Genomic DNA, 24317 nt, shown 5'->3' with positions numbered 1-24317 from the left:
TATTGCTAAACAACATAACTATTTCATTTAATAAGAAGAATTTCCTAATTAATGGTTATAATAATTCATTTTTAGAATAGCATAATGGCATTGAATAATATAAATATTGCCTAATAGATTTACCCAACAGCAAAGGTATCTCCATTTTTTGCTGTGTCAACATTATAATCTCAAGTGACATAAGCAAATGCATGCCTACTTATGTGGTCGTTTTTATCTTTAAGGAATATATATAATAAACCACTATTGCTCCTTCAATGTATGTGCATATTTATACTGAATTACTTGCTAGTCCAAAATAACTTGCACTTTGTAATATGCAGTTGATCAACAGAAACATATCCATACAAACACAACTATACATACACATTTATACACACACACACACACACACACACACACACACACACACATACGTATTTGTGGTTTCCCACATAGGAGAGTTGTGTGAGAGTTCTTGTTTTCTTCCTGCTGAAGAGCAAAGACTGTCATCTGACTCTGACTTTATAAACTCATGAGTAAACATTGGTGGCCTATCTTTTGACTTACAGACTTTGAAAAATATGTAATTTCTACAATTTATTAGCTATTCACTACTTCTATCAGCATTTCATACCATTGATAACATTTGTTCATTCCAACAACAGCTTCTCCTCTCTCACAAATTTCAGTAACTTTTTATGACATTAATGTTTGGTCTTAAATAAACAATGAAATGATTTTCAATTAATCTATATTTTAATATGTGTATTTAGATTTATTTTCAGTTAATATGCAGCTTTTAATTTTTAAATGATCCTTAAATATACTTAATATGTGTAAGTTTAGTCTGATTTTTCTAAAGATTTATTTATTTTTATTTATATGTGAGAGTATTTTATCTGCACATATGTCTCTACACTGTATATATGCCTGGTACACATGGAGACCAGAAGAGGGCGTCAGATCCTCTAGAACTGAAATAACAGATCCTGCCAAGAGGTTCCTGGGAATCAATCCCAGGCCCTCTGCAGGAAGAGCTGGTGCTATTGAACACTTGGCCATCCCTCCAGCCCTGTGTTATGTATTTCTAAAGATGACCAGTTTCAGAAAGTTAAATTTATTAAAGAACTACTTGTGGGTGAGTCATGTTTTCTACTGAAACAAAATTTCAAATTCAGTACCTATATTTTCTATGCATTCACTTCTCACTCTACAGACTTATGCTTTTCTATACCAACACTGTGGAGATTTACTTACTTTTATAGTGATGTCAATATCTGTGATGACAAACATTTTTTTTCAGTCAACCCTCTGATACTTCCATAGAAAATTCTGGATTCTTCAAACTAATGTAGACTTCTCACCAATTCCTAAATATTGTTCTTGATTTATTGATACTATATCAACTAGTTTTCAACAAGATCAACCATGATCTTTGTAATTATGAAATTAAAATTATAGAGACGATATTATATGTAATGCTATCTTTAATGAGTCCTTGAATAGATATGTCCCCGAACCAAAGAGGACAAAGCCAACAGTACACTGGTGTACCTGGAATTGCCTTCAGTACTCCTGACAACAAGGTGAATATAGGCTTCCATGGTCAGGAATTGTGAGGACATAGCATATTTGAAAGAAATTTCAAGGTTCATCCAAAATGTGAAGATAAACCAAAATCCTACTATAAAGCAATGGCTATACAAATGTACATTATTACAAAGATAGAGATAGTGTTCTTTCCCCATCTCCCACACGAAATTACAAATTTCTTTATGCCTTAACCGAGTAACAGTCCAAGGATGGAGAGAAATAGCCATTTAAAGAATTTACAATAATCCAGTGCTCAAGAATATTTTTGGTTTAATCTCCAGGCCATGCTTAATTTAAAGACGGAAAAAAGGTATTTTGAAGTACTTCAAGAAAAATAATGTCAAAGATACTACCTGACCAAAACAAATATAAACACGTTCTATAGAAACATGCATTTATAAGAGTTCTTGTAGAAGTTCCTTCATGGGTTCAAAGAAAAAGCAGAATAAGAATGATATCATTAGGCATTCAAGGAAATGAGCAGACAGAACAGATGGTAGAAACAGGCTCTTAGCAACTCTGGAGAGTGGAATTATGGAATAGGAAAGTAAATATTTTACCTATAGTTGGAACTGTATAGCTTGAGAAAGGAAAATAGATAAACATTGGCAGATTATAGATAAGTTTTTCAAACCTCTTAGAAACAATAGTTACTTTTTGGTCATGAGTCTAGCCTTTAATGGCTGAACTATCTCTTAAAACTGAGCTACCCCTCTCCTGGGCATATACCCAAAGGATGCTCCAAAATACCACTAGGACACTTGTTCAACTATAGTTATAGGAACTTTGTTTATAACACCCCAGAAACTGGAAAAAACCTAGAAGACCTTCCACTGAAGAATGGATAAAGAAAATATGGTACATTTACACAATGGAACAATGGAGTATTACTCAGCTGTTAAAAAAAAAATGAAATTTGCAGGCAAATGAGTGGAAATAGGAAAAATCATCCCGAGTGAAGTAATTCATGCTCAGAAAGAAAAAGATGGTATGTACTCACTTATAAGCAGATATTAGCTGTAAAGTAAAAATAATGCTCCTACAATCCACAGACCCCAAGAAGTTAAGTAATAAGGGCTCAAGGGGAGACATATGAATCTCTGCTGGGGATGTCTTTCTGTATGCTGTGGTAAATAAAACACTGATTGGCCAGTAGCCAGGCAGGAATTATAGTATAGGTGGAATAAGCAGATAGGAGAATGCTTGGAAAAGGAAAGCTGAGTCAGGAGATGCTGCCAGCTGCTCCCATGAGAAGCAAGATGTAAAGATCCAATAAACCACGAGCCACGTGGCAAGGTATAGATTTATAGAAATGGGTTAATTTAAGATGTAAGATCTAGCTAGCAAGAAGCCTGTGCCATTAGGCCATACAGTTTGTAATTAATATAAACCTCTGTGTATTTATTTAGGTCTGAGCAGCTGGGCCCAGGTGGGACTGGAGAAAACTTCAGCTACAACTCTCCCTAGGAAATGGAAATAGAATAGATATTGTGGAGGGGGGTGCTGGGAGTGGTTGGGATGGAAACTGTAAGGATTAGGTTGGGAGAGGACAAAGAGAGAGTACTTGGAGTGACATCAAGAATTGGGGGCACCACAGGGACAAACATGAAACCTAGTGCAATGGATACCCCCAGGAATATACAAGGGTGAACCAGGATAAGACTCCTAATAATTGGGCATATGGAGCCTGAACCAGCCATCTCCTGTAACCAGGCAGGACTTCAGTGGAGGGACTGGGACACCAACCCAGGCACAAAACATCCAACCTACAATTTGTCCTGCCTACAAGATGTGCAGTAAAAGTGGTATAGAAATTAAGGAAGTAGCCCAATGATGACCAGTCCAGCTTGAGACCTATGTCATTAGAGGGAACCCACTCCTTAAATCACTTAAAGGGTCAAGACCCAAGGGCTAGATAGCCCAACCACCCAGATAGAACTAGACAAGATTGGTAATGGGCGGGGGCAGCGGGTGATGATACTCTGCTATACCTGTAAATAGGAGACTAGCATTCTCATCAGAGAAGCTTCATCCATGGAGGATGGAAAAAGATGCAGAGACCCACGGCAAAACACTAGGCAAAGCTGGGACTACTGCAGAAGAGGGGGGGAAGGATTGTAGGAACCAGAGGGGTCACAGACATCAAAGAAAACCAACAGAACCAACTAAACTAGGTTTATGGTGGCTCACAGAGATAGAACTGACAATCAGCGAGCCTGCATGGGTCTGACCTAGACATTCTGCATATATGTTACGGTTGTGTATCTTGGTCTTCTTGTGGGACCTCTAACAGTGGAAGCAGGAGCTGTATCTGACCCTTTTGACTGCTTTTGGATCCTTTTCAACCTGTTGGGTTGCCTCTTCCAGCTTTAATAGGAGGTGTGACCCTGAGTTCATATGCCATGTTTGGTTGATGTCCACTGGTGGCCGGCCCTGTTCTGAAGAAAAAGGGAGGTGTAGGGTAGAGGATCTAGGTGGGAAGGAGAGAGGGGAGCCTGCTTTTAGGATGTAATATATTAGAAAAGAGAAAAAGAAAAAAGAAAAAAGTAGATAGATATAATTGTAGCTAAAACTCAATGGACTATTTTAAAACCTTAAGTTGGTGAAGAATTTGACAGTAATACTCAAAAGAGAAATGAAGGTAATTACAATGTAATTCTCTCTCTTCCAAAAAAATAGGAGAAGATAAATGTATGAAAGATAAATTTCCATTAAAAAGTAAGACATTATAATATGTAATAATATTTTATAAGGCTAAAAAAAGGAAGAAATGATGAGAAATTGCCTCATATTGAAAGACATTAACCTACACATTAAAGAATCCCCATAAATTAAAGAGAAATTGCTTACATATAAATCACAATAAAGTTATTTAATACCATTGATAAAGCACTTTTAAATATGGCCTTCCTAAACTATCTTCAAAAGAGCAATAATGTGACTTCAATTCACCTTCCAAACACATCCACAGATCCTGGAAACACATCCTTTATGAAATAAAAGAAGAAAAATTTTAAATACCAAGTGCAATGGATAAATTTTTACATTAGAGGAAAAAAAAGAGATGCAGAAGCAAAAACTATAAAAACACAGCCTTTTAAAATAAAATTTTAAAGGATGCCAAGAGACAACTTCCACATGAAGATTCCAAGATAAAAGTATAAAAATAAATGGACAAAATGTGCATAAAGTTAATCCAATACTGACTGAAAGTGGCATTATTATAGTATTCACATCAACTGTTAAAAATAGAATTAACACACAAAATACTTTTTTTGAGAAGGAAAAAGGTTGATCTGAATTAAAGTAATTTATTGTATGCAAAAACAGCCACTTGGGTTAATACCTTGATGACAGACATCCCAAGATCTGATGCCCACTATCTTGTAAATGACTAGTGATTGCAAGTGCCAGGAGTTTAGAGCTACTGACATAAACCACATGGACATATTCAGAATTGTAGACAATGGCAGTAGCCTTCTAGAGCCAACAGAGATCATAGTTTTGTTTGTTACTGTAAGGGGGAATAAAAGCTTTCTTGAAGTATCCTTCAATGGCAGGTTGGTTACATTGTGGCAATGTCTAGAAAACAGACAGAAGTGTCCATAACAACAGTCCTGTCACATTAGGTATCCTGGATTAAAGGGAAGCCAAAGGTCTCTTCTGTATATCATAATCTAATCAATATTTATATGTATAGTACAACTATCATTTGGCTTAAATGGCTTATTGGGAAATGTTATCATTTATACTATTTTCTGACTTTTTTTTTCAGCTGAGGATCGAACCCAGGGCCTTGTGCTTGCTAGGCAAGCACTCTACCACTGAGCTAAATCCCAATTTTACTGTTTAAAATAACCCTGACTTTTAAAGTATAACCTGTTTTTATGTTCAAACTATCTGAGTATTATTTCTCCTGCAGTTGTACATAAAATATTTTTACATTAAAAAAAGAGGACAAATACTATAAAATTGTATTACATGAAATATATAGAACATACAAATTCATAGAGACAGAAAGATTAGACATTATCTCAAGATAGAGAAGAAAGGAATATAGAGCAATGATTTCCTAAGTACAGAATCTCTATTTTGTATGATGGGAAACCCCACAAACGGACAGTAGTATCAATACATAATATCATGAATGTAATCAATCAATACAATTAATGTAATTAATGAATATCATAAATATAATTATTGAATGAATACTGTGAATGTAATCAATGAATACCACAAATGTAGTTAATATCATGAATATAATTACCAAATATCATGAGTATAAGCAAAAAATAAATTTAAATAAAGGGAAGCCCAAAATCTTGTTGCTAATTTTTGTTTTACATACTTAAAATATTTATATGTTTAAAAATTACTGAGGGATAAGTTATGGATTTCCAGGGGCTTGAGGTATACATAGTAGTTTAATATAAAAGTAAGAGAGAGCCCAACCAGTTTCATCACTCACCCTGTATTCAGATATTACTTTCTTTCTTTTTTTTGTTTTCTGTTTTTGGTTTTTTGGTTTTTGAGAAAGGGTTTCCCTGTGTAGCTTTGCACCTTTCCTGGAACTCACTTGGTAGCCCAGGCTGGCCTCAAACTCACAGAGATCCACCTGGCTCTGCCTCCCGAGTACTGGGATTAAAGGCGTGCACCACCACCGCCCGGCTCAGATATTACTTTCTAGGCACTGAGGAGCAGCTGGCAATTTTTGATTAAAGAAGTAAGACAACCACAGACTTAGTTTTGGTCAGTTACTCCAGAAAAGATAATCAGCATATAGTTTTCTGAAAGTATGAACCATTTTCTAGTTGAAAATGGAACTCAAACTCAGAAAATGATGCCATCTCACTACTCAACTCTGTGGCTGTATGCGATACACATGCCAAACATATGCACATACACACCAAGAGAATTCATTCAAACATAGAAATATTACTTTTGAAATTGCCAGTGCATTTTCCAGGTTAGAATCTGTGTGCCTCTCAGTTTTATGGCAGTTGCCTTTGTGACTCTTACATGACAATAGTTCTTTCTATTGGGGAGAAGAACATTTGTTGGTTTTCATGTGGTGTGTGTGTGTGTGTGTGTGTGTGTGTGTGTGTGTGTGTGTGTGTGTGTGTTTATGCAATATGAACAAGGACATGTGCATGACTCAGCATGCTTGTGGAGGTCAAAGGACAATTTTGGGTATTAGTCTTGACGTTCTATCTTGTTGGCTACAGAAGGTCTTTTTATCTGCCTCTGAGTATAGCAAGCTTCCCCTGTCTCTCCTTTCACTGTAGGAATCCTGGAACTGTGTAATCTTGAGTGTAAACTTGGGTCCTCCTGCTTGCACAAGTGCTTTACTCCAGGACCCATCTCCCAGCCCCTAAGAAGACGTTTTTACTCTACACTGAATCATTCAAGGAAGATTTTTATGTCATGTGTATTTTTTAATTTGTGTACATAATAGCTACAGAAATCTATAAAACTTTGGAAAGGAAAATGGAGGGAATTAATATTTTATAATTTAACACAATAGTTTAAAAGAGAACATATCACTACTGTTCAAAACACAGGATCGTGAAATGAATACAAAAGCAAACAGCCTTTTTCCCCATCACATTTATAGATTTGCCTCAGATACTCTTAGATAAAGTAGTGTTTCTCAAAGGAAAACTATGCAGAAATATAGCCCAGCGTTCGTTCACAGTTTGACGACTCTGAAATGCGTACTTCCAATTGAGAGGGACAATTGCAAACAGTGGCCTGCACTGGGGAAACAGAGAAAAGCTGACAGCTGACAGCAGAGGTACAATAGAAGGAGTGAGGCTTTCGTAACCAGAGTTGTCATCCAGTGTGTAAGAAAATAAAGAACGGGAAGTATTGGCCTAAACTCCAGTGATCACAGAAGCCGAACACAATACAACACCCGTGACATCTTTTTCCCAAAGAGGCACAAGGCTCATTGAGTCAGGCAATTCAATTACCCTCTCACCCTGGGATGAACCCCCTTCCTATGTTCAGGTCCACTGGCAGAGCAGTATGGGACAGCTTACATAGTACACTGACAGTATATGTCTAAAACTCTGCAGGCTTTTATAGAAAGTAAATCTTTGACCCTTCATGATTAAGACAAAGGATTCCTCGGGAACATACTACTTTTAAAAAGTTTATTAACAGCCTGAGAAAAGGAGAAATTTTTAGTAAAATATCTTCAAAAATTTTAATTGGTAAATATGTTTGAATAAATACCAACACACAGAGAAGTTAAGAAAACAAAAAGAGGTTGTTTCTTTCTAAATTTATTTTTTAATATTTATTTGTTTCCTATGTCACTAATATTTGGCCTCTATGTATGTATCTATACCACATATGTACCTGGTACCTGTGGAAGTCAGCAGAGTATGTCAGATAACCTGGAACTGGAATTACAGATAGTTCTGAGCCACAATGTGGATCCTGGGAAATTAACTCTGGTCCTCTACAAGACCAGTGAGCACTCTTAACCACTGTGCCATTATTCCAACCCAAGATAGAAGAAGTTTTAACAACAACAGAAAAAAAGAGATCATTCTCATATATCTCTGACATGATATAAACCCTTCAAAGAATGTCATTATTCCTTTTTTGTCATTATTCCTGTGAATTTGTGTAGATTTGAATGAGTAGCATATGTAACCCTCAAGGTCGCTTAGCTATTGGTGTAGGACAGGTCAGAGACAATTTACTTGGCACACTCTACCAGACTGATAGCCATCAACTGACCCCCTTAAATCTGATATGAGTACTGTTAATTAAGGAATATGTTTTAGCTAAAATATTTTAGGCTTCATAGTTATACATTTTGATAAGATAATGTTTAAATGAACATGATTTCATGTGAGTCTTTCCCAAGCGAAGACATGAGATCTCAAGTGTTGGGATTAAAGGTGTGTGCCACCATGCCTGGCTGTTTCCAGTGTTGCCTTAAACTCACAGAGATCTGGAGGGATCTCTGCCTCTGGAATGCTAGGATTAAAGGTGTGTGCTACCACTGCCTAACCTCTATGCTTAATAAAGTAGCTGATCTGTTCTCCTACCTCCAGATAAGTTTATTATGGTGCACAACATATTGGGGGACCCAATATCATGACAATTAAGACTTAAACATAGAGAATATCATTCATGGATTTTTATAGTCTAACCACAACTGATTAGTTTATTTCCACTTCCTTTCAGCATGGTATCTCAGGCATGTTTACTAAAGCTAAATAGCATTTCCCCAAAGAAGCAGTGGGCATGTTCACACTCCTTCTTTCACACATGTGGCATGAACAATCTTCCTGGGTTGCGTGGGATGCTGTATCAACCAAAAGAAACTATAATGTTGTATTTTTAAAATGTGTCTCTGTTTATCTTTCATTATGCACTGTTAAGATGATGAGGATGACATGGTGACAGGAAGAACATCTTAATGTTCAGACAGGGACAAACTGTGGGTACTGAGTAGTTACTGTCAACAACACCAGTGGAATCACTACCGTGAGACTTGCCACATCAAACAAAGAGGGACAGTAATTTCACATCAATAAAATACTTAAGTAATCAATGGGCAGTGGAGGCGCACGCCTTTAATCCCAGCACACAGGAGGCAGAGCCAGGCGGATCTTTGTGAGTTCGAGGCCAGCCTGGGCTACCAAGTGAGTTCCAGGAAAGGCACAAAGCTACCCAGAGAAACCCTGTTTCAAAAAAATAAAAAAATAAATAAATAAAAATAAAAAAATAAAAAAATAAGTAATCACAACTACACTAAACATATCCATATGAAGTATTATTCACTTCTCACCCTGCAGCAACTTTTCAAGATTGATGGTATATTTCCTCATAGAAGAAAGTGATAAGATCAGTAGTTTTCACTGGGTTAATAGCAAGTGCTCTAAAAATTAAGTACTTCAAATCCTACTAAATATGACCATTAAGACTGATGTCATGCCCTACAACCTAAGCAGTAACTGCTGATTATCCCAATACATTTTAATACATTTTTATATTTTTATTAATTCCTTGATAATTCCATACATACAGAGATGGTGTTTTATCAAATTCACTGTCTTTTCCTCCCAATTCCCAAACTCCTCTCAGATCAACCACATCCTACTGCCAACCACATGTATTTTTGTTTGTTTGTTTGTTTCTTTCTTTCTTTCTTTCTTTAATCCCTTGAGTCTAACTTGTATGTCTTAGTTTCCTGGGTATATGGCCATCCACTAGAGCACAGTTGATCTACTAATGGTCACTCCTTAAAGAATACTGACTCTTCTTTCCACAGAAGCCAACAACTGTCAATACCTCCTCAGCTAGGGATTGGGCTTGAGATCTACTTTCATGGTGAAATGCTGACTGGCTTTATCTTGTACAAGTCTTGCACATCAACCACATCTTCTGTGAGTTCATGAGTGCAGTGGTTCTGTTATCTCCGTTACCTCTGAACTCACCTTGTTGGCGATACTTGTGATGAATGACTTAATATCAAGATTTGTGGGACAACTCTTCTGGCAGGGGGCATCTGCACATTTCAAGCATCTAGGGAATAGAAAAACTGTGTTAAGAAAATTACAAAGAAGATGACATCATCTATTTTCTATTTTCTTTAATCTTAAGCCAACTCAGTGTTAACACTTAACAAATACAAATAAAATTTAAAACTTTCAAGCATTCATTCTTTTGTTTGTTTGTTTGTTTGTTTGTTTGTTTGTTTTTTCAAGACAGGGTTTCTCTGTGTAGTTTTGGTGCCTGTCCTGGATCTCACTCTGTAGACCAGGCTGGCCTCTAACTCACAGAGATCTGCCTGGCTCTGCCTCCCAGTGCTGAGATTAAAGGTGTGTGCCATCACTACCAGGCAAGCATGCATTCTTTAAGTGATACAGTAAATACTTAGTCTCTGTCTTCTAAACTTTTTTACCTCCTGGTTTTTGTTTTTTGTTTTTTGTTTTTTGGTTTTTGGGTTTTTTTGTTTGTTTGTTTGTTTTATTTGTTTTTGTTTTTTTTTATTTTTTTATAGCATCCTGATCTTTTAGAGCTGCTCTTAGGCTTTGGGAGGTGTATACTGGAGATACATAATTCACTCCCTTGTGGAATCTTTCACCTTTCGATATACCAGTTCACCGTTTAATACACGCAATATTTTATGACACAGCTTGTGTGTCTTAGAGACTACAGTTATTATGCAAATACAAAAGAGATCTGCATCTTAAGAGTTACAATGTCCTTATATTCTCTGCTCCATCCAAACTTCCTGCTGTTCTCTACTTCCTTCCCCCCCTCCTCCCTTCATCAATTTCTCTTGTGTCTTTCAGCTTGTAGTCCACTCACAGCACAAGTGAGTTCTTTAGCAATAGTTTCAAAGAATATCCCAGTTTCACTCCCTTCACAACAAAGCATTTTCTTCCCACGGCTGCCTTCAGCTTAAGGAAAAGGAATGAGGTCATGCTATCCTTTGCTAGTGGCAGCCCTCATGAAATTACAGGTCAGCGAGGGGCTTACAGATACAAACTCCTTATTCCACTGTGATACTTCTCCACAGGGATCTACTATATACCCAGTTCCACTCCCTTCACTTTCTAATTTTAACTCAAAATCTTCATCAGGAACAAGCCAGAGACATTCCTGAAGGTTAGTATTCCTAAGTGCCACTTGAGAAGCTGATAGATGTGCTTATTTCACTGGGGAGCTCCTGGTAAGTTCAAGTTACAGGTCTCTGAAGTGATATTAATAACCACACTGTGAGACCTGCCATCCCACAATGCTATTGTGGGATAGAGACAGATGCAAACACTGATTATCTCATTTGTCATTTTCGTGTGTGTGTGTGTGTGTGTGTGTGTGTGTGTGTGTGTGTGTGTGTGTATTCATTTACTTACTCATTTACTAAACATTTACTGATCCCCTATATGACAGATTGAACTTGTTAACCAAGTTAGGAGCTTGGTTTTCAGAGACATAGTTCAGGAAGGTGGTATAGAACCTTCAACAGGTGGAGCCTACTGGGAAGACAAGTCATTTAAGGGTACTAGTTTCAGAAAGAATTGATGGGGTCATGTCTGTTTTTTATAGGAGGCTGAGTACAGAAAAGCAAGACTAGCTCTTTCCTTGCCTCCTTTTGACATTCTTTATGACTATATGATATCTCTCTCATACATGTATCATCCATCATAAGGCTCATGTGATACCCTGTGCCATGTGATTTGAGCTTTTAACTTCCAAAATGGTGAACTAAATATATATATGTCTTTACTTTGCGTATTACCCAATCTTGGTTATTTTTTTGTTTTTGTTTTTGTTTTTGTTTTTCGAGACAGGATTTCTCTGTGTCACTTTGTGCCTTTCCTGGAACTCACTTGGTAGCCCAGGCTGGCCTCGAACTCACAGAGATCCGCCTAGCTCTGCCTCCTGAGTGCTGGGATTAAAGGCATGTGCCACCACCGCCTGGCTGGTTATTTTTATTACAGGAACAGAAAGGAATGAAAGACATGGAGAACACAAACATCATGGCTCCTTTCATGGAACATATAGCTAAAGGAAATATAAATATAGCAGAAATATAAAGAGCACTTCAGCTTTCAAAATGATCAACATAAGATTCAATGAAATTCAGCATAAGGAGCATATGGGAGGGTTAGTAATCCTGGAGTGGGAGTCAGAAAGATTTGTTGAGTGCAATAATTCTTAATGAAGACTTGAAAGATGGGTGGATGTTAAAGAAGCAAATAGTGGTAGTATTGGCAGCATAAGAAAACAAAAGAATGACTCCATAGTGGAAATGGTAACTGCCAAGGTTCGAAAGGACGAAAAAAGGGGGAAAAGGGGGAGAGGGTTAGTCTCATCTAAAGCAAGAGAAAGTGAAGAAAGATATTCAGCTGGAGATACAACTTCAGAGAATACAGCACTATCATGTGTGTTAGCAGACCAGAACCCTCTAATAATTTGTCTAAGAATGAATTTTACATTACTCCCTGACATGGGGATGAACACCCTCATTTTCTATTCACTTCCTAGTGGAAAGACCTTAGTTCATCTCCTTCAAGGAAACAATAGCCATCTCCTTGTCATTCCTGTATGGCCATCCTCTCCATTGTCTGAAGCAATTTCTCAGAACCTAATTAATATCTTGTTTTTAAATCTGGTCTCTTTTCTATGGCTTATGCCCTTAACCTTCTCTCTAAATTAAATTTTTCACAATGAGTACTGAAGGCTTTTCATAATCAATTGTCCTCTGTGGAATGTAGTCATTAAACTCACCCCTGTCAGCGCTCTCAGTGCCACTGTTAGATTCACATCTGTCATTTTGTTGGCTTCCTATCTACTCAGACTTAGGCTTTTAGAATGTTTTGTTTTCTATTTTCCTCCCTAAAACATTCTTTTTGATGATTTAAAAAAAAAAAGAATTTCTTAAAAGTACATCCTGCAACATGCATCACAAAGTGATGCAAAAAAAAAAAAAAAAGCCAATGTAGTCTTTGAAGTTGAAGTGAGGAATGTGAGGAATGCTGTGTGAGGAACTACCACGTGGATAAATATGGTGGTCATAAATAGTGCTGTGAAAGACTTTCTACCAAGTACCAATGAAACACAATCAAAACCCTAGCAAAACATTTTTCTCATATTTTCTGCCTTAATATGTCACCCTAACAGTTTAAACATACTTGCCATTACACAGCTAATTAAGATATATATACATATGTATGCTAAACACACACACACACACACACACACACACACACACACACACAAAGAGAAAGAATGGAAGAAAGAAAGAAAGAAAGAAAGGAAGGAAGGAAGGAAGGAAGGAAGGAAGGAAGGAAGAAAGAAAGAAAGAGAGAGAGAGAGAGAGAGAAAGAAAGAAAAAAGAAAGAAAGGGAAAGAGATGGTACTAGACAGAGAGACAACATCATACAGATCATAGCTATCTCTAACCAAGTTTTCTGCATTTCCTCTTTCAAACACCCAACTTGACTAATAAAGCAACTAAAAATGATCTTATAATGTCAGCAGATATGAGTGAACTGAATTAAGATGCAGCATGTCTTCCTGTCCTTCCAGAGAAATCTTAAATTGAACATAAACAGAGTCACTTAATAGCACTGACAACGTAAGGATTTTTCGTTGTGGTTATTAAGCCTCTTTACCAAATAATTCTCCCTTTATTATTGAGCTAGTTCACAAATAACAGCTGTTGGAAATGTCAGATGTTAATGAGGCAGGGCAATGCAAACCTGAATTGTAGCATTCTTTTTTTTTTCTTTTGGTGCCATGAATATGCCAGAATGGGCAGACTCTGATAATAATACCATCTTGCAATTCTCTAAGCGCTCTGCAGACTAAAGTGCATCAGGCTGCCATTAATCCCACTTATCACTCTGACAGCTCAGTAATTACACCACTGCTATAGCCAGGTAGTCCTAATAAAATATCAACCACTGCACTGGAATGCATACTGGGGAGATGTTTTATTAAACTTGTGGGGGGGTTGATCATCAAGTGACATTATCGTTGACCTATTTTTCTATTTGACAATAAATTATCCTTTGACCATGCCATAATAGATATTACAGAGTATATTTACTGTACCAAGTCGGAAAGGTTGAAAATTGTAATGATGTAGACAAACGATGTAAATAAAATAGCAGAAATGTACGTCCAGATGTTATTTCCTAAATTGCTTTAAATGATTGATACTATGAAGAAATCAGAGTCACAGTACTTAGGGGGATTTGTCAACAATTATGGTAAACCACTGTGCTCAGTAAATGGTTCCTCAGAAGTAACATTTCAATTACAGTTGTTTGTATCTTCAGTCATTTAAGAACCCTTTTTCTGCAGAGTTACTGTGCTATAATAAGGTTTATTTTTTAATTCACTGTAAGGGGCAAAAGTTAGTTGAGATAAATAATTATGTAATATTTTTAATCTGCGGATAATTAAATTCATACTAAACTTGTATATTAGATTATCTTCAAAAGCAGTGAAAAATCATGTTTTATTACTGATAAACTTTCTATTTTCATATTTAGTACAGGGCATAACAATAGATTTCATTAAAAGCAATATGTGGGATGCTTAATAAATGTTAATCTTTTGTGATTAACAGGATTTTCAAAAGGCATATGGAAACTTTCACTCTGTTACTCGAGGGACCAAACTATTCAGGATATAGGTATCTGAGATCTTTCTGCAGGGACAACAGGCACAATGAGGATGAGTAGTTTTACTTAATAATAAAGAACTAATTTGCATTTTATTCTTCACACATCTGAAAAGAACAGATACTTCCTTCTTCTACTACTAAACAGCTGGAACTGTAAACTATGCTTATTACATAATTATCTACTTAAAGAGTTAAAGTGACAAATTTTCAGGAAAAACACACTCACCCAGGTGCATCCACATGTACATACATCCACTGGAAATGTATGAACTTGATATACATTGTCTTAGTTTTGCTAATCTTTGATTTACTGATGTCAGCACCATTCTATACATTCAATGTATAACCTACATTAAGACATATACAAATATAATGGAATTGATCAAGTTAGTACTTAAATAAAACAATCTAATATTTCCCCAGTATTGATGTTACCTTTCTACAGGTCATGTTCATTTATAATTTGGAATATCTACTAGTTGAGACACAATCGATAGTATGGTCTTAGCTTCTTCTTCCCCTCTCTTCCTTACTTTACAGGCACTAGAGTAAACAAATACATATGGTAGTGGTATTTACTAATGGTGGAATTTTTCTACTGAAAACTGGGTGGAGCCTATTGTCAAGTTGGTGAAAGGCAAGTGAATCAAGTTGTAAAGGTTGGAAGTGTCATATGTACACCTGAGGTTCACTACGGTCAGGTCTTAGGCCCAGCAACAAGAAAAAAATAAAACACCTGAGATTGATGGATTGTATCTTTAAACACATGATATGGCTAATTTCATGTTGTGATCCAGCAATCAGTCAAAACAGTGAACTGAGTATTATATTCTGCTTCCAATAATTTGCTCGCTATTAGTTGTAGCACACTTCCCTTGATATTCCATTAGTAGCCCTTCTTATACAACTTCTGATATATCTATATATAGACATATAGATATAGATACAGATAAAGATAAAGATATAGAAAGACAGAGAGAGAGAGAGAGAGAGAGAGAGAGAGAGAGAGAGAGAGAGAGAGAGAGTTTTTCTGGCCAAAGGATATCTAGCACTGACACTGAATGTCAGTAACATTCCTCTTGTCCCACTAACTGTATTCACATTAGCAAGTTAAATGCTATGGTAACATCATTAAAAGTAACTAAATTTATTCCTTTAATTTTCTTTCTTTTCTTTTGAAAATAGATTCCTCTCTCATATGATACGCTGTAGCCACATGTTCTCCTGCAGCCACTCCTGCCACTCCCCCATCTTCACTCCCCTCCATATCTACCCCCTCCATTTCTTCTCGGAAAAAGAAAGGCCTCCAAGAGGTAACAGCCAAATAGGACAAAACAAGATACAATAAGACAATTCAAAAGCTCTTTTATTGAGCCAGACACCCTATGCATCACTTTGTTTCTATACACCACCTTTAATTCCTTGGTGTTTAGCCTTTTAATAATTTTTCACATATAAAATTTAATGTGAAGTATAATTTCTAAATTTTAAACATTTATAATAATATCAAACATATTTTTAAATATTTGCACATAAAGAATATCTTTCAAATGAGGGTTCTTTTGAACAATTCAAAAGACGAAAATTTAGAGGAGTTTACAATTCACACAGAACTGATGCTCAAAGTAATTTTTTGTGAATAATAATGACAATCAGCCTGAGATTAAAATATATTTTTTTATTTTTCTTCCAATTTTTTATACTACATAAGAGAATTATGAATATTTCCAGTACCGATGGCTTAAAAATAAATTAATATGGGAAGGGATAACTAATTCTAAAGACCTTTAGAAAAGTCCTATGAAAACCCTGTTACTATAGAAGTTTAAATGGAACCATCATATAATGGGAGACATAATACCTCAACAAGACACTAACTTTCTGAGTTGGTGGTCAAAATGTTCCCACAGACCACCCAGAAAACTATAGTTATTGCCAATGCTATTAGTAATCCCTTACAACTTGATAATAAGTCCTCATTGTTGAAGGCACAACATAGTTATGGTATAGCATATAAAGAAATCTAGTAGGTACTTAACGTATACTCCATCCCTTCTGGCTAGTGTTCATAGTACTAGAAGCTATACATACTACTATAGTATAATAATAATCATTATGCTTACCCAGTTCAAACCCTGCCAGCTAAAATAACAACTTGCTTGTAAGAAATGCCCATTGGTGTCATAGTGGCATAAATTTTAGAGGAGAAACCAACTGCTATTTGAGTGGAAGATTTTGGAGTCATTCCATGAGATGGAAATCATACCCAATCTTGTTAATGAGGAAAAAAAAACTTAGATTATATTGGTCAAAGAAAATCTAGAAGTAAACCTCCTCTTAATCTGCTGAATGAGTATTCCAATAACATATCTTCTAACGACATAGATCTGTGCATGATTCAAGAAGCTTCTTTCTTGAAGTAGATGGCAATGAAGATAGAGAGCTGTAACTTGACAGTGGCTAGGAGTAAGTCTTAGAAGTGATGTCTTTACCAAAACCCTATCCTCAGTGCTCAGTGATATAAATGGAAGAGGTGAAGAGTTTAAGAGACAGAGGTGGTAGAAAATTTTTAAGAAAATAGCATTTCCCATATACTACAGAGCAATATACTACAACGCACATATGAACTCATAGATTCTGTGACAGCATACATCAGACCTGCACAAATTCAAGCCAGAAACATCCTATCAGAGAATGGGAAGTAGGCACAAAACCCTACTCCTTAACCAAGAGGCTCTTCACACACACACACACACACACACACACACACACACACACACACGCACACACCTGCTGGAAGAGGGAAATTTTCTTTTCAGTGAGGTAACACTGGATATATTAAAAAAGAAAAAAAAAGTCCTCCAGGGTGATGGCCATTCTCAGGACAAGTCAGCCAACACAAAACAGATTCCATGTTTTTAATGGCTTTTTTTCCTCCCTTTTGTTTGCTTTTGTTTTTAAGAGAGAGAAAGAACATTAATCTTGATGGAATGGGAGGGAGGGAATATCTGGGATGAGTTGGGGAATGGAAAAGAATATTATTAAATAAAATGTCTGAAAATCTCAAAGATAAAATTAGTAATAAAAACAGATTAAGGCATATCTCAACCCTTATCAAAGGACCGTCTATATGCAATGCATTATGAAAATCTCAAAGATTAAAAAAAATAATAAATAATAGATTAAGGCATATCTCAACCATTATCAAAGGACCTTCTGTATGCAATACATGATGACCAACACAGAGACCATCAACTAGCAAAGGTACAGAGAATAAGAGCTTGTAGATTCTTCAGCCCAAAATGGAACATATATATCACACTTCCTCCTCCAAAGGCCAATGAATCATGAATAGTGTAAGAGCCAGGAGCTTCTGTAGTGGATTATTGCAAGGAAACCTTACCTTCTGAACATATAAGGGCAGTTGTACATATGAACTCACAGAGACTACAGGACCATATATATCATGTAAGCCATGCCAGGTCCCAACATCAAGAGGAGAATTGGGCACAAAATCCAACTATTAGCAATTGTTAGTTGTTGGAAGGGTAAGTTTTCTCTAAAATAATTCAACTTGGTAATGCAACCACATTCCAATGAAAGGCCATACATCCAAGAATATTTGAGCAGCACAAATTGACCTTGATAGAAAAAAATAGGGAGAAAAAAAGAAAGAACAAATGAAAGAAATAATGGAAGGGAGGAAGGAAGGAAGGAAGGAAGGAAGGAAGGAAGGAAGGAAGGAAGAAAGAAAGGAAGAAAAGTTGCATGGGAAAGAATGTGAGAGCAGATCTGGGAAGAGTTGGGGAAGAGAGGTTAAATATGATCAAAACACATGAAATTCTCAAAATGATAATAAAAATATTTTAAATGTATAACTTATACTTTCCACATATTTTGAAATAAATGGACTTATGTTAAAATCAATATTGTTTAATTTTTCCTATATAATAGATTTCATTTAAATAATATACTACTATCAGCACCTTTGCATTGATGTAAACACCTATGAGATCAGTGCTCATGCAGCTGAAAGAACTTCTCAGTCTCAGTTAGCCTCTTCCACCAAGAGCTGTCATATACAAAAAAGAAAGCTGTTTGGAACCTTGAGCTTACACAGGGACACTTTGCTCAGCCTGGAAGGAGGGGACTGGACCTCCCTGTACTGAATCTACCAGGTTGAATTGAATCCCCAGGGGAGTCTTGGCCCTGGAGGAGATGGGAATGGAGGGGAGGGGCTGGGGGGAAGGAGGAGGTGGGGGCGGGAGGGGGGAGGACAGGGGAACCCATGGCTGATGTGTAAAATTAAACCACAAATATAATAAATAAATAAAAGGAGAAATAAAAAAGAAAGCAAGTTAGCACTTTCAAAGATCTTGTGTTGGGCTGGTTAAAAAAAAAAAAAAAAATCAGCACCAGGCAGTGGTGGTGCAAGCCTTTAATCCCAGCACTCAGGAGGCAGAGCTAGGCAGATCTCTATGAATTCGAGGCCAGCCTGGTCTCCAAAGTGAGTTCCAGGAAAGGTGCAAAGCTACACAGAGAAACTGTCTCAAAAAACCAAAAAAAAAAAAAAAAAATCAGCAAATAAAGTTCTTGTCATTTGAGCATGAATGAGGACCTGAGTTTGGATCCCAGGACCCACATTTTTTAAAAAATCCAATTGTAGCAGTACAAAATTCAGTAAATCCAGCACTGAGGTGGCAGAAACAAGTGATTCCCTAAATCCACTCACAAATCAATCTATCCTACCTGGAGAGTTCCAGGCACCAAAGAGAGACTTCTTCTCAAAGTACAAAGCAGACTACATATGTGGGAATGGCACCTGAGGTCATTTTTTTTTGGCTCCACATAAAAGTACATACATGTGGATGCATACCTGCACAACACACACAGGTTATTCACACATATGCATGTACTCACACAAGGACATAAACACACAAAATGTTTTACTAGTTGCTCCAGGCAGCATCATTGCCTGCTTGTTAAAGTAGAGTGAAGACCGGGACAAGCAAGCACTCATACTAGGGAGGTCCACAGTATGAGCTTTCTCAGAGTTCAATTTAGTTTAAGGAAAAGGTAAAGAAGGGAGTTTCGATGGGCTTCTCTAGAGGCCATCAATGTAAAGATTTAATGGTCAATATTAAGTAATAGCCTCAGGTCATGAGTAATTAATTCAGGGCATCCTGGACAACAGCCTCTAGCCATGAAGAGTGGCTTAGCACCATCCTTATGGTTCCACCCTACCTGCTGCAACAGTATGACCAGGTATTGAAAACATCCCTGCTTTCAGTCAAACCACAAAAATGTTGCTATACCATCCTAATAGATACCTGTGTATATATACATGGTCCCCACACCTCTGGTTGTGCTCAACCTTCAACCTTTATCCCACATAAAGGTTGGGGTTTCTCAGTGCTGTAATAAAGCAGTCAAAGTCTGGTGAGATCCAGTCTGTCTGCTTCTCTGCCTCATTTTTCTTACATACCACAGGTTTAAAGATCGACCCAACCTTCACAATTATCAAGACAAGGCAACAGGACACAGGGGACAGCTGTGCCTTTCCCTTGTATTATCAGGGTCTAACCAAACTCTTCTACCTCAGTACATAGCTCTTTCTATTCTTTAATCTTGACTTTTATCTAATTATCAAGGTATTAATAGGAAGATCTTTTTATTATAATTTTTATGTAAATTTGGTTAGCCATATATGCTGGAATGATGCTTTTGTTAGAATAGTCTCATTAAAAACAACAACCACATATACTTAAAATTTTCAAAGATGTTAGAAACCAAAAACTCATGTTCTTACTGTTATCTTAGACACAAATGTTTCAGCAAAACTCCAATATATGTCACTCCTGGAAATCTTTTAAAAAAACACTTCCCTGTCTCACCACACAGAAAAGCACACATCTGTGTTTGTGGATAGGGTTCCTAACTGTAGTTTTCTCTTTGTTAACCTCAAAGAGACTTGGAAAGAGAAGACATAAAACTAAGCTTTTAGTGTGGAGAGACAGAGAAGGAGAAAGAAAGATTGAGTTGGTGTGTATAAATAAATTTAAAAAGATGGACAAGAAAATCAGATGCATACACCATGAGTTTAGGCACAGGGGGTATTAATTAATTAGGATGGAGAAAACAGAGCCCAAAAAGTAGGCTCAATCCTTAGAACTTTCTCAATTGGCCAGAGTTCTAGCTCACTAGAAGTATAAGCAGTATACTAGGAGGCAATGTTTAAATAATAATGACAATCATTATAATCTCATATGAATCATATAGATGGCTACATTGAGAAGTGGGGAGTTGCAGCAATGAGGCAACACTGTCTCTGCTTCAAATTCTGATACAAATTTATTCAGAGGACAGACAGAGACATAGAAACTGAACTTTAGAAATAGAATCAAAGATTATTGCATTACCTCTAGTAAAATAGTTTAAAATAGTTGAGTATAAGCACTTACTAGTATTTTATATATCAATAACCCACCAACAGAGTTGGCGAATATAGAAAAATTAAAACACATATTACTTTGTTTTTCTGCCTAATAGATATCTAGTTGCTAAAACATAAAATAGTTTGTTTCCTTCACCTTCAATTGCTACAGTAGTGTTCTTTAATTTGAAAACCAGTGAGTACAGGGGAGGAGAGCTCAGCCTTTGTGGTCTGTAGTGATATTTTATTTGTGCTGAAATGTGATATTTTATTTGTTTGTTAATAAATAAAGTTTGCCTGGAGATCAGAGGAAATAGCAAGTCATTTTAAGCAAACACAAAAGTCAGGCAATGGTAGTACATGCCCTTAATCCTATCACTTAGCAGGCAGGGTCTCTGTATGTTCAAGGCCACACTAGGGGACAGAGCCAAGTGTGGTGACATATACCTTTAATCCCAGTACCAACCATAGAGACCTATAGGTCTGTACAGACAGGCAGTGACAAGGAAGTGAGGTTGCTGGGCTATGAGCCAATGGGAGGGCAGAAAAGCAAGGCATATTAAACCCTGGGTAGACAGGAAGTCACTCACTTTGGAAGCTGGGGTGTGGTGAGGTAAGGTTAGCTGGTAGCTATTCCTATTTCCCTAATCTCTTAGGCTTTCACCCCTATATTTGACTCCACATTTTTCATTTAGTAAGACCACTTATAAATTCATCTACAGTGGTCCTGAAGGTCACATTATCCTAGGAGGCCATTTTTCACCTACTATGTAGACAGTAGAGAACAAGAAAACACAAAGGACTGAGGAAGATATCATGCTTCAAGATAAAGATGAAGTTTCCTCCATTTTACCAAAGTGAAATAGTGTAAGCCACATTCCTAGGATAGAGTTTTTTTATTAGTTCTGGGTATCTGGAAGGAACTAATCATGCATGTTAGGATGACATCTCACAGTTAATTTTAACACATCAAACCTGATAGGTATCTGACACACACAAACTTGGGCTTAGAATGTTCCTTTTCTATCCATTGGATTTCAAGTTGTTTGCAACTCAGGAAAAGAAGAATATGCATGGCTTTTAAGTGCTGTATACATCTTCTAGTAAAAAAAAAAATCCAGATTTAAGGAAATATCCTGATTTTATATGTTGTTTTAATTTGAATACATTTATGTGCATACACTACAATTACATATATCTTTATGTTTATTTAGCATGAAGCTTTTTTCAAAAGCCCAACCTTAACAGTACACTTTATAGTCAACCATTCACTTGTAATTAATTCCAGGTCATACATAATTGTTTTTCAACCAGTGTCTTTTTGCCTCCCATAGTGTGAGCCATTTCACTTTTAGACAGCTGGTGCATGATGCTCAATATACACACTTTTGATCTTTTACACACCCCTGAGGAAATTGGGTGGCAGTGCTGACAGTTTGTATTATAGTTTTTCTACTCCACAACAATCTTATTTCACCTGGACTATTTCCCCAATAGTATCATAAACTCTTTGATTTATCACAAGCATCTTTCAGGCTTCATAGAAAAAAAAACATTATTTTTATAACACATCCATCCACCTTACAAATTACTCTGCCAAAGTGTGTAAAAGCTACTGTATGCTTGTATTAATAAAAATTAAGCTAGTTAAGGAAAGGTAAGGAAAATAAATCCATCTGTATTTATTTATGTTGGTTACTGGCATCCATCAAGTAAACTTCCCCAACAGATTTTAACACTGGAATAGTCTTACATTTATAACCATCTACAGGTATTTAAAAAAAATATAGTAGTAATACTAACATGTATATCTATATGTGGTTTCTACTAAAATAGTGGTTTCCATAGTCTGTTATTAATTTTTATACAATTGTAGTGGTTATGGAAAATTGACTTATGCAAATGTTGACCTATCTAAGGGTATAGAAAATAAGATCAGAATTTCTACAATACTATAGTGCTTGCACTTTTCTTTTTGCAGCTGTTTGGGGTTCTGTTCATGCGCCCTGTAGAGGGATATGGCTGGATACTCTTGTCTCTTGGGTTATTCAGCTTAGAAATAGATTAATTTGAAATCAGATGAAGGAGCCATGGGTTGGGAATACTCTAGTTACTGCTTTCTATGCTTTGGAAGTTGTTTTTATAGTTATTCTTTAAACTTACATATGATGTTATATAGAATCATAATGTAAACAATTATTTTAAATGTGTTTAGTACATGTGTAAAGGACACTATTCTATGCTAGCACTGTTCTGGGTACTTAATAAATACATCCCAATGAATCTTCTTCATCACTCAGTAAAGTAGGTATAAGTATCAAATCATTTCCTCATAAGAATCTGAAGAGTTAGATCCTGCTGTCAGTTTCATTTTAAAGAGAAAGCCAGTTTGGTGAAAAAGTCCTCTATTGACGTGGCTTTGATATAATTTATCAGCAATTTATATAATACTGGTAATCCTTAAGGTGTTAAATGAGAATGTCTGGGGGTCTTTATTGCTGACTTTTTCTGCCGTCTTTTCATGATTCTACATTCCTCATCAGGTCTTACTTCACAGTTTGTGGACTCCAGATTGATTACTTTTACCCAGTTTTGACTTAGTCTACAGCCTAGTCTAGGATAACATTCTCATTTCTACAGGGGTTCTTAAAATAGCCAACAATTGCAGAGAAATTGAAAAGTTTTAAATTATACTACAATAAACTCATGACAATCCTAGTCATTGTTATTTAACATAATTTAAAGAAAACCACTTAAAAAAATCTGAAAAAGGAAACTCTTCAGCCCTAATACTTTCATGTTAAAATATTGTTTGTAAAGCATTTCCTCATAGGTAAATTATTTATACAAATAAAGATCAATACTTTCTGTAAATATTATGAAATACAATGCAAGTGGACATGAGCCACTTAAAATTTAACTGCAATTCCTATAATCAGGATAAATCCTAAAGTAAGTATGCCCTTTCAAACACTTATCACAAAACAAAATAATTCCCAGTAAAGACACTGAGTTCAAGAAGAAGAGGAGGAGGAGGAAGAGGAGAGGCAGAGGAGGAAGAGAGAGAAGAAGAGGAAGAAGACACCAAAAATGACTACAACACGGGGTGAAGAAGAAAGGAAGGAGGACAATAATGAGGAG

The 24317-nt window shown here is 36.3% G+C and overlaps 1 protein-coding gene across 1 annotated transcript in view; it reads right to left on the bottom strand.

The window, feature by feature from the left end:
• The window catches only part of Dpyd (dihydropyrimidine dehydrogenase), an 851011-nt gene that overhangs the window by 645699 nt on the left and 180995 nt on the right, over positions 1 to 24317 (bottom strand). The window contains exon 4 of the mRNA XM_036191420.1: positions 10035 to 10122. Coding sequence (XP_036047313.1) covers positions 10035 to 10122 — 88 coding nt within the window. The remainder of the gene's footprint in view (positions 1 to 10034; positions 10123 to 24317) is intronic.

The sequence above is a fragment of the Onychomys torridus genome, chromosome 6, assembly GCF_903995425.1.
Source record: "Onychomys torridus chromosome 6, mOncTor1.1, whole genome shotgun sequence".
NCBI lineage: Eukaryota > Metazoa > Chordata > Mammalia > Rodentia > Cricetidae > Onychomys > Onychomys torridus.
This window is presented reverse-complemented; position numbering and strand designations above follow the sequence as displayed.